The sequence below is a fragment of the Myotis lucifugus genome, unplaced genomic scaffold, assembly GCF_000147115.1.
Source record: "Myotis lucifugus unplaced genomic scaffold, Myoluc2.0 scaffold_641, whole genome shotgun sequence".
In the NCBI taxonomy this organism is placed as follows: Eukaryota; Metazoa; Chordata; class Mammalia; order Chiroptera; family Vespertilionidae; genus Myotis; species Myotis lucifugus.
This window is the reverse complement of record NW_005871689.1, coordinates 240,559-252,733: the sequence shown is the minus strand read 5'-3', so window position 1 is coordinate 252,733 and position 12,175 is coordinate 240,559. Positions and strand designations below refer to the sequence as shown.

Genomic DNA, 12,175 nt, shown 5'->3' with positions numbered 1-12,175 from the left:
GCAGTGCCACCCTCTGTCACGCACAGAGCAGGGCGGATCAGGAAGTTGTGGTGCCACCCCTGTAACATACAGAGCCGGCCGATCAGGGGGTTGAGGAGCTCCCCCCTGTCACTCACAGAGTAGGGCCGATAGGGGAGTTAGGGCACCGCCCCCTGTCACACAAAGAGCAGGGCGGATCAGGGGGTTGGGGCGCCGCCCTCTATCACCCACAGAGCAGGGCCGATCAGGGGGTTGGGGCGCCGCCACTGTCACACTCAGGACAGGGCCGATGGGGAGGTTATGGCTCTACCCTGTCACACACAGAGCAGGGCCTGTGGGGGGGTGTAGGGGGGGTTGGGGCACCACACCCTGTCACACACACAGCAGGGCCAATCATGGGGTTGAGACGCCGCACTCTGTCACACATAGAGTTGCAGGGCGATCAGGGGGATTGGGCGCTGCCCCCTGTCACGCTGATCCGGTGCTGGTAGGCCTCGCTGCTCCGCTGATCCCTGTGCTGGGAGGCATATTACCCTTTTACTATATAGGATAGAGGCCTGGGGGCAGGCTGGTTTGCCCTGAAGTGTGTCCTGGATCAGGGTGGGGGTCCCCACTGGGGTGCCTGGCCAGCCTGGATGAGGGGATGATGGCTGTTTGCAGCTGGTCACACACCCTTCAGGGGGGGGGTCCCCACTGGGGTGCCTGGCCAGTCAGGGTGAGGGGCTGAGGGCTGCCTTAAGGCTGGCGATTGACTGAAGCTCCCAACCGTTCCTTTTTTTCTTTTTTCTTCTGGGCCAGCTTTAGCTCTGGCTCTAGCTCTGAGGCTTCCGCACTGGAGCTGAGAGCCGGCTTTAGCTGTGAGACCTTGGCTGCTGAAAGCAGGTTTCTGGGGTTTTGTTTAGCTTCTATATTTGTTACAAAGTTTCAAACTACCAGCTCAGAGGCCGGCAGCGCAGGCAGGGAACGTTGGAGTCCTCCTTCACTGAAGCAAGCAAGCCTCCTGTTCTCGTCAGTTGCCTGGCTGCCAGCCGCCATCTTGGTTGGCAGTTAATTTGCATATCGACCTGATTAGCCAATGGGAAGGGTAGCGAAGTGACTGCTAATTACCATCTTTCTCTTTTATTAGATAGGATATGGAGAAATATATGAAAATCATAGATCTAAACTTTTAAATTAAAATTTTATGAAAAGTGAATTTAACAAAAATAGAAGAAAAGAAGTAATAAATGTAAGAGAATAAATTGATACAATTGAATATCCTACCTAATAAAAGAGTAATATGCAAATTAACCATCACTCCGTCACAAAGATGGCGGTGCCCATAGCCACAAGATGGCAGCGCCCAGTCCTCTCAGCCCTGCCAAAGTCCTCCAGTCCCAGGGGGCAGCTGCTGAGAGCAGGTAGCATGAGTGGCCGCTCTGCCGGAGTCCTCCAGTCCTGGCCCGAGGCACAGGCAAGCCTTGGATGGTGGCTGCCCAGCTGCCCAGGGCTGGCCTGAGGCTCAGGTAACCAGGGCTGGCCGAGCAGTGGCAGCAGCAGAGGTGTGATGGGGCATCGCCTTCCCCTGATCCTGGGTTGCCTCCCGCCCCTGGGGCTCCTGGACTGTGAGAGAGGGCAGGCCAGGCAGACTCCACATCCAGTGCATGAATTTTCATGCACCGGGCCTCTAGTAGATGCATAATAATAAAAATCAACAGGGCCAGAAAGTTTTTTTTTCTTTTTTTTTTTTTTGCAAAAATACCTACAAGGTTGATAAGAAGAAAAAAAAAATCCAAATCACAAATTATTAACATCTGGAATTAAAAAATGACATTTCTACAGATCCCAGAGACATTAAAATATACTAAGAGAATATTGTAAAGATTTTGCGTAAGAAGATTTTATATTTTAGTTGAAATTCCTTGAAAAACACTATTTCATTATCTATTCCTGTGTAATAAGTTACCTACAAAATTGGTGGCTTAACATTTAATGATTTCTTTCATTTATTTTCATTTTCAGCCATTTAATGGTGTTTCGCAGTTCTGGGAGTTGACTGAGCTCAGTGGGTGGTTCTCACTTGGTGTCCATCATGTGGTTGGAGTCACCTGGTAGCTGGGGCTGGTCCTCACTCGGGAGGGACACTGAGACACTCTCTCCCTCCGTATGCAGGTCAGTGCTCTAACGTGGCCTCTGTGGTCCCATCAGCAATGAAGGGAATATTATAATATTAAATTTATATTAGTACGGCTGGAGACTTTCAAGAGAGATAAGTAAAGCTGCAAGACTCCTTGTGCTCTGATCAGGAATCAAACCATGACTTCCTGCTTCATAGGTTGATGCTCAACCATTGAGCCACGCTGGCCAGGCTGCAAGACTCCTTTAGACCCAGCCTCAAACCCATGTGGCATCATTTCCACCACTTCTAATGGTCAGATTGATTGGGTGTTCAGGGGAGGATACAATCTACCTTCCCATGAGATGAATGAGAAATAATTTTCACCTCTCTTTAATCTGTCTCACAAAATTTACCAAAAATGATTCTAAAATAGACAATCTTATAGTCCTACATCTGATAAAGAAATTGTACCTATTAATAAAAACATCCCACAATGGGAAATCAAGGCTCCATTTCCTTCTATGTTGAATTTACTAGATCTTTTCTCACCATATGGAATTGGCTTTTATTGATGATTTGAGTATATATCACAGTAAATTTTCTCAAAAGAACATTCCAATGACTTAGAAAAATTGATTGTGAGGACCACATTCCTCCCATTGCATGGCAGTGCCAACCTCAGCCACAGCACTGTATTTGGAAGGGATCTGTTTCCAGAATTCTTTCTGCTGTCTAGTTTTTCTACTTTGAGCCAACTCCACACCATATTAACTAGTATACCCCAAGATGTGAACTAATATGACCAATACCAATAATGTTAATTAACATTCACATTTTCTTACCTTATACTACATTTTTTCCAGTTTTGTTCTTATTTTTCAAATTTTTCTTGGCTAATTTAGGACTTCAATTTTAAATTTAGCTTGAAAGTCCCTCCACCTCCAAAAAATAAACACAAAAAACCCCAAACCAGAAGAAACAAGAAGAAAAAAAACAAGACAAGCAAGCAAACAAAAATTCCTGCCATGATTATCAATGATATTTTTACTGAATACAGATCAATTTGGAGAGAACTGACATCTTTAAAATATTTACTCTTATACTCTCCAAATTGTGTATTTTTGTCATTTTTGTAGGTGTATTAATTTCTCCCAATGCTGTCATCTAGTTTTCAATATAGAAATCTTGTTCATCTTTTAGATTTAAACTAATAAGGGAGTTCATCAAAGTTGTAGAATCCAAGATCCATGAATAAATTCTATTTGTGTTTCTGCATATGGCAATGAAGATGCAAAATAAAAAACACAATACCATTTATAATCACTAAAAATAAAAAGGAAACACAAATATAATTCTAACTGGACACGTATAGGACTTGTATCCCAAAATGCTAATGAAAGTAATCAAGAATCTAAATAAATGAAGAGACTTCCATATTCATCAGCTAAAAAATAGTGAAGATGTCACTTATCTCCTGATGCCACTTACCCTATTTTAATGCAATTTTAATCCAAATCCCAGCAATAATTTTAATAGCTGTAGACAAAGTTACTCTAAAATTTATATGAAAAAGCAAAGGAATCAGAATAAATAAAACAAATTTGATAAAGAAAAATAAAGTTGAGATATCTCTCTCTAACAAAATTTAAGACCTTTTTATAGCTACACTAATCAAGGCTGATGGGTATTGTGGAGGAATGGACAAAGGCAGATAGAGCAGAATAGAGAATTGAGAAACAGACCAATGCTGAGTTGTCTTTTTTGTTAACCCTCACCCAACAATATTTTTTCCCATTGGTTTTTTTTAGAGAGAGCGGAAGGGAGGGCGAGAGACAGAGAGAGAGAGAGACTCAGGAATCTAATTGCAAGAGAGACACATGGATTGGTTGCCTCCCACACACCTCCGATGGGGCCTGGGGATCGAGCCTGCAACTGAGGAAAGTGCTCCTGACTGGAATCAAAACTGAGACCCTTCAGTACATGGGCTGCAGTTCTAACCACTGTAGAACCTGTTAGGGAACACCAAGTCATTTTTGACAAAGGTGCAAAGCAATTGAAGGGAGGATGGATGGTCTTTTCAAACAATGGAGCTGGAGGAAATGAATATCCATGGGGGTGGGGTGGGGTGGAGAGAAGGAGGCTGCTCTACCTATGGAGTACCCTTCTTTCCCTCTGTCCCATTCCTTCACTAATAAACTCTCTTTCACTTTAAACCAAAGAGGAAGAGAGAGAGAGAGAGAGAGAGAGAGAGAGAGAGAGAGAGAAAGCTAGTGAGAGAGGATAAAACAAAAGGAAGAAAAATGGAAAGAAAAAGAAATGAGATCAATTTTAAAAAATTCACTCAAACTGGATCAAAATAATTTTTTTATGCTCACCTGAGGATATATGTATTGATTTTAGAGGATGGAAGGGAGAGACAGAGAGAAACATCAATGAGAGAGAGAAACATCAATCGGCCTACCAAACTACCTCTCTGCCCCGACTGGGGATTGAACCCAAAACCATTTTGGTGTGTGGGATGATGCTCCAACTGTTATTGGTGGAAGTGGGGTTCTTGGGGTACTCCTAGAATAAGCATTTCCGGAGGTCCCATGGGAGCATGAGATGGGAGCATGAGATGGGAGCATGGTAGAAAGCTTTATTTCCACGGAATTACATCCCTGGGTTTCTGAAGACTGATTTCCCTGTGTCCAGTCACAGAAGTACAGCTGGGCTTTCAGGAAAGCTAGAAGCACAGCCAGTGTCCAGAGTTTCCATTCCATGTTGGAGCCGGGCCCAGTACAGCATCAGGCCAGCTGCAGGCCATTAGTCCATTGTGTGTGGGGTCCACATGGCTGTGGGCCACAGGGCAGAATGCAGGAGACCATGCCCCAAGCAACAAGAGTCCCAAGGGTCCTGAAAGCTCACAAGAGAGTGAACTTCTTTGTTTAGGGGATTAAATATCCCAAATTTCCGCTGCTTGCTGTGACCACGCCCATCTGACCAACCATCTTTGTCCCCAGGTGTGACTGACAGCAAGCAAGCACCTTCCCTATGTCATCCCACCTTTACTGGGCATGCGCCTATCTTCCCTTTGTCCAGTCCTCTTCCCCCAATGTCTTGCAGGGAACATGCCTATAATGTCTGGCCTTTCCTCTGCTCCTTTTAATAATTAGCTAATTAAAATAGTATCACAAACAACTGAGCCACTCGACCAGGGCTGGGTCAAAAATGTAAATGTAAAATATAAACATTTTAGAAGAAAACATAGGAAACCTTTGGGACCAAGGGATTGATTGGTAAGGACTTTTTAGACGTGACACTAAAGCATTATCCACAAAAGGAAAACAATAACTGGGGCTTCATCAAAATTAAAAATGTTCTGCAAAAGTTCTGTTAAGAGGAGTGAAAAGATAACCTATAGGCAGAGAAAAATATTTGCACTCCCCAAATATTACAAAGGCATGCATGTAGAATACATAAAGGCCTCTCCTAAATGCTCACTAAAAACACCCAATGTCAAATGGGCAGAAGACAGGAAGAGACATCCCAGCAGAGGACACCCAGATGGCAGGTGAGCACACACAAATGATGTGAACAGCAGCAGCCATGAGAGAAATGCAGAAGGAGAACATGATAATGCACCACTGTGAAAACAGCCAAAACATAAAGTGCTGACAATGCACAATGCTGGTGAGAAACTGAATCTTCATGCACCGAGGGTGGGAACGTAGAGCCGTGCAACTTCTCTGGGAAAGAGTTTGGCAGTTTCTTCAAAAATGAAACATACACCTCCCACACGACCCAGTCGTCACATTTTAGTACATTAATGCCAGAGACATGGAAACTCACGTTCACACAGTAACGTTACACAAATGGTCACAGAAGCTTTATTTATAACAGCCCCAGAGGAGAAACAGCAGCGGTGCCCTTCAGTAGGTGGACAGACAAGCTGTGGAGCAGCCACACTGTGGGACACTACTCAGCAGTAAAAGGAACCAACTGTGGATACGCCCAACAACCGGGATCGCTCTGGAGGGCGTTATGCAAAGTGAGATAAGCCAGACTCAGAAAGTCACATTCTGTCTGACTCCAGTTACCTGCTGTTCTCAAACTCACAACATTGTAGAGATGGAGACCGGATCAACGGAAGTCAGATGCTAGGGGATGGTGTCTGGAGGGAAGTGGTTGGAACTCTGAAGGGGAGCATGGGGGAGATCTCTGTGGTAATGGAACGGTTTTGTGCTTGATTGTGGTGGTGGTTACACAAATCTAAAATGTGGTAAAACATAGCAATAGAACTGCATGCACACCATGTACAATATCAGTTTTCTGGTTTTGATACTGTACTATAGTTTCTTAAAATATACCATTTGGGGAAATAAGGAAAGGGTACACAGCATCTCTCTGTCGTATCTTTTCAACTTCTTATGAATCTATAATTAGTTCAAATAAAAAGTTTTTTTTAAAATTAGCTTTCTAGCTCAAATTCAGAACACTCAAAATATTAGCAAGGGACTCATTCATTTGTGGTGGGAATACAAAGTGGTACAGTCACTTTGCAAGACACCGGTGGTTTCTTACAAAGATGTGCAGACCCTTACCATTGATCCAGCCACCACAGTCTCAAGGATTCACTCAAATGAGTTGAAAACTTTGTCGACACAAAACCCGGCACATAAATGCTTACAGCAGCCTCATTTACAATTACCAAGTCTTGAAGTAACAAAAATGTCATTCAATAGATGAATGGATAAATAAGCTGTGGTACATTCACACAATTAAGTATTATGCAGTGACAAAAAGAAATGAGTTTTAAGCTATGAAAAAACATGGAGAAACCTGAAATATGTATTGCTAAGTGAGAGGATTATCTCTCCCTGCACCACTTCTTCTCCTCACACTTTCTCACCTCTATTATCAGAGGCCAAGCCCTAGGTGTTGAGACCCATTCTACTGAAGATCCAGATGTTTCATTGCCTTGGAGGCTTAAGAACCAAAACCAAATTCTGAACTGGTTGCTCATTAGATATCTCCCAGCAAACCTTCCTCTAGAGTTTTCCAGATGAGGACTGGACCACAGAAACTGGATTGCTTACAGACCTCTGACTGAGACCACATCCTAATGAACCTGGGTATCAATTACAGAGGATGAAGGGGTCACACATTTCCCAGCCCCTGTGTAGAACTGGCTCAGACACCAAAAACTCCGCCTGGAATAGTTTATTGTACTTAGAAAAACCACAATCACAGTTTGAAATCCCAACAAGAAATATACAGCTGTTTTCATAGCAAAGAAAAGATCTTATGGGGCCTATTGCAGGGGCATTGCATGCTGATAGTAAAGAAGATAATGGGAAATGGAGGAAAACAGATATACAAAGGGGCAATGGACAGGGCAGCCGAACTAGATCCTGGAATATGGAGAGATCAAGGTGGCATCGCTACTCTTAGACTGACTTAGGGGTTGGAAAGTGCTGAAGAATGGTTGTCCTCACTGAGGTGAACACCTGGAGAAGTGCCAGGTTTGTACAGATATAAAGCAGAAATCTCTTCATTGATCTTCTCCCTAAGAAACTCCATTACCTGTAAGAGGACACACATAGTTTTTAAAGATGAATATTTGAGCACTTACCTGCAGATTCCTTCCCCTTCTCCCTTAATCCTTTGACTATGAAAAGTCTCTTAATATTCATCTGACCTCTAGTAAATACAACTTCTCCAACATGAACTGCATAGATGAGCAAACTATGCTTTACCTTCTCTTAGAACCCTGACACCACTTTTCAGATTGGAGGGGCAAAAACAATAAATCCACACTGACCCCCAAAGAGCCAAGCTGTGGAAATACTTTTTATCTGATGGCCCGCCTCAGAAAATGTAAGCCAGGAAGTGCCCAAATCTTGAAGCTAACTTTCCTAAACCACTGGACCTCGTATTCTAATGGTAAACAGTAGTCTTAGGTCTGGAGATAATTCCCAAGACTGAATGTTTATGTCAGGGGTAGGGACGATCCGGTTTGTGAGCTATATAAGGTCCACAAAATCATTTGGCCTGGCCCTGCCAAGGCATTAGGGGTGAGTTAATTAAATGTTTGACCAAATACAGCAGGCTAGCAGGCTAATTTTTCAGTTGATAATTTTGTATGGCCTGCAAATGATGTTATAAATATCCAAATGGCCAACCTTGAAGCTTTGGGATATCAGACAATGATTCTGTCCTAGCCAAGGTAAGTCAAGAGCTATGACTTTTCCCAACCTTTCCCTTAGGCATCACATGTCCTTTTCCCCACTCTGTTTCCATCCCTTGATGACCCCACACATGTCTTCCTTTGAACACACCAAACCCACCTGCAAGTGCCTCACAGCGGCCCTCGGCGTTCAGCAGCGTGGCCCTTGCGCATGCCCTTGATGATGAGGACGGTCCCAACAATGATGCCCACCAGACCCACAACCAGGCCCAGGCCACACACCACGTTCTCTGTTGTCTCTGGGAGCGGGGTTGGTGCTTCAAACTCTGGGGAAATAGAAAACAAAGTACAGAGGTAATGAATGTGGTCCTAAGTCAAAACAATGGTCATTAATCAACTAAAGAAGAGGAAGACACAATGATGCAGTAAGGGAATTACAAGTTAGAAATCGAGAAACGCTGGATAATGGGAGAAGACAAGACCAGGAATTACAACAGTTGTTATGAAATAGTTCGGTGACTCTGAGTCCCAAAGGAGCAGACACATGCATCACAGAAGGAAACACAAACAATAAAGGAGGTTGAAGGATGGTCCTTACCCCAGTGCTTGATAAGAGGCTCGTCCAAACCCCAGTGCTCCACCTGGCAGTCATAGAAGTCCTCATTTGAGGGCAGGAAGGGGAGATAGTAGAACTTGCGGAAAAGGTGGTCCTGCCTGGGCAGGAAGACTGTCTCTGACACCCCGGTTGTGACAGGTTTCCCATTTCGAAACCACGTGACGTTGACCACAGGTGGGGAGAACTTGTCAATGAAACAGATGAGGATGTTGGGCTCTCCCAGTTCCACAGGGTTGTTCGGGAACACAGTCAACTCTGGAGGTACTGGGGGACACGTGACAGAAGTTAGCCTTCCTTGCTTAGGCTGGGCCCCTCCCTCTCTCTCTAAAACTGAAAAGAAGTTATTGTGCCCTGAGAATCTTTGCCACGGACTCAGATACCCATCTCTGACACGTTCACCCATAAACTGTAACCACTATTGAGGTAGAAGGTAGCCAAGGACTTCATTCCTGGCTTCCCAAGCATAAATGCAGGGCAATAACTTTTTGAATGACAGTGGATGGCAGACAAGATGTGAGGAAATGACCAGGAAATGGAAAGCCCCATGAAGTAGTTGGGCCTGTAGCATGAGAATTTAGGGCTTGATGTGGCAAGGTGAGGCCCCCAGAAGGGAAAGTCATTCACAATAATACAACAAAAAGAGCTGAAGCATCTATTTAAAAGCTATGATTCCCACATCTAGGAGTGCAGCAGGGAGAGGTACCGTTGGAGTTCGGGGTGTTATTGGAGCGCTTTATCATAGTTTCCAGGTTGGCTTTGTCCACAGCGATATTGGCCAATGCACCCTGAGCCTCAAAGCTGGCAAATTGACCAAATTCTTTAAGCCGCCACACCGTCTCCTTCTTTTGCATATCCACGTGGAAAATCTCATCACCGTCAAAGTCAAACATAAACTCGCCTGACTCATCAGGTTTCATGTAGAACTCGGCCTGGATGATCACATGATCCTCTGAAAAGGCGGAAAAGGGAGTTAGGGTTGGAACAAGCCGAGAGAGATGAGACACACATGTGGACAGAGGGGGTGAAAGGGGTAGGCCAAGAGGAGGGAAGAAGTGATGGAGAGCAGGGATGAATGGGAAGATGAGGCCTGGGTGAAGCATTTCTGTGTTGAACAGAGATTGGAGGGAGAAGAGAGGGTGGATGGAAGGAAATGGATTGAAAAGCCTGAGTCTTGTGAAGCTGTGGCTTGCCTCCAGGTCACTAGCTGAGGAATGATCCCCCCAACACTGTAGAAATCCAGCAGCAGCTCCTAAAAGGTTGGGTTCTGAACTCTGAAATCAAATTAAATTTTGAATTCTTATTCAGCTACTTATTTACCTAGTGATCATGAGCAGATTATTTCACCTCCTTACGTGTAATTTTAAAATTATTTTCTTTTATGGTTTTGCTTCTTCTATGGGTTTGTTTTTAATTTAAATCAGACAAGTTAAGTAATTTCTTAGTACATCATCAGTCCTATAACAAGAACTTTAGGGTCAGAAACTGGTTTGTAATTAGGGACTACACCCATGGAAAATAACACTGGGGCCTGAGGTACCTGGGAAATTAAGATTGAGACCTTTTAGAGCACCCACTTTCCTGGATCTGCACCCACACCATGGGTACTCTGAGGGAAGAACTCTATTTGGCAATGAACCCTTATGTCTCAAAGATCCTTATATTGAGACTGTCATTATGTGGTCTATTCTATATAGTTGATATTGAGCCTAATTTATACCAAGGGCATAATCAATTTGAAGTAAGAAAGTTAAAATTGGAGAGTATGCAGCCTCCAGGTTGTGTGTAGAGGAGAGGGGGATTTTAAAGTCTGACTGTGTATAGGTAAAGCCAGGGATTTGTTTAGCATTTGCAGCTATGAATTCACGTGTACACACACACACACACACACACACACACGCACACACACACATTCTAGTTGCCTCTTCCCAACCCAAGGGAAGAGCCTCTCTCTTTCCAGATATGTATCCCCATGTATGGCTCTTTCTGGGCAATAGAAACCTACAGTTGCCATCATGGATATTGGAGCTGGGCTATTTCTTTATAACAGTGCCTGCCACCCTCTGCAGTGGTCGCCTGAGTGAAAGGTATTTCTTCTCAATACACCTTCACTACAGCACAATGTCCGCTCAGGAGATGGCAGAGAACATCGGCTCTTCACTTCTTTACTCATTTTTCTACTCTCTTGGGAAAGCCACTAAGTAGCAGTGATCAAAGATCATTGTAAGATCCAGTAAGGAGGGCCTGTCACTGTCCCGGGGGCAGTAAATTAAATGCAGCTCACATCGGCACACCTGTCCTCCCCTTCCCTTGGGAAGACTGTTACTTTTCGGTGACTTTCCTTTCTAGTGATCTTCCCCAAAATGTCATTGCTCAAAATATCCTGACAGGATCCACATGCCAAAAAACAACTACCAGGTGTCCAGCTAAGAACCTCTCACATTTTCTCATTTAATCCTCACAATATTGTGTGAGGTTTTCAATTTTACTAATTATCTACAAAGAGAAATTAAAGCCTCGAGAGGCAGCTTGCTAGTGCCTTCCAGACAAGATTTCTTCCTCGAGTTTGCCTTACCTCAAAGAAATTTACAGCTCAGGTTTGCTCGGCTAAGCTAAATTTGACTGGCTTCAAATTGTGGTGAGAAGAGAACTCCTCCAGCTTCAACTCATTACACTTTCAGATTTAGACCCACAGAAGACCTATAAAATGTCTCTTTCACTTCAAATAGCGTCTTTCCCACAATTCACAATGCTCTCGGAGCTTGTTCTCCCCAGTTATGATTCTCTCAGCACTTACCTTTGATGGCCCATGACTCCTGAAGGCACACCAGGACCACTGTGATGAAAAATCCCAACACTGGGCCTCTAATTATGGCCATTTTCTTCTTGGGTGCTTTGATGGGGGTCAGCAGAGCTCAAGAGTGGAGCTGAATAGATAGGAATAAAACAGGGGAATGTAGTGTCAAATAGTGTCGGATTGATTAAAATTCAAATCAGTTGAGCTGCAGCCAATCAGCACAGTGTTTTAAGATGACACATCTGTTGCTAAGGAAAGGACTTTTGTAAAGGGTCTGGGAAAGGAGATAGATTAAAAGTTAAAGTTCTTAAACAAATGAACAGAAAACAACAAAAAATAAGTTTTTGAGAACGTTAGGCAATCACTCACACTTTTCCATCCCAATCCAAGTTCTAGAAAGGGATATACCTGAAGCACATAGTGAGAATATAATCAATAAAAAACCTAAAGTGAGAGTTAGTGGCAGATCACGCATCTGTGCTGTGACAGCTAGGGAGCTTTTAAGATACCACAAATCAT

At 43.8% G+C, this 12,175-nt stretch overlaps 1 protein-coding gene across 1 annotated transcript; it reads right to left on the bottom strand.

Annotated features, from left to right (window-relative positions):
- Nucleotides 1–7,263: 7,263 nt before the first annotated feature.
- On the bottom strand, nucleotides 7,264–11,803 carry LOC102425725 (HLA class II histocompatibility antigen, DR alpha chain-like). The gene is made up of 5 exons (XM_006105150.3): nucleotides 11,657–11,803; nucleotides 9,566–9,811; nucleotides 8,845–9,126; nucleotides 8,407–8,572; nucleotides 7,264–7,642 (listed from the first exon to the last, which is right to left on the bottom strand). Exons 1-4 carry the CDS (start codon nucleotides 11,736–11,738, stop codon nucleotides 8,418–8,420), a joined length of 765 nt encoding a protein of 254 aa, XP_006105212.1. The 5' UTR covers nucleotides 11,739–11,803; the 3' UTR covers nucleotides 7,264–7,642; nucleotides 8,407–8,417.
- Between the last annotated feature and the right edge of the window lie 372 nt (nucleotides 11,804–12,175).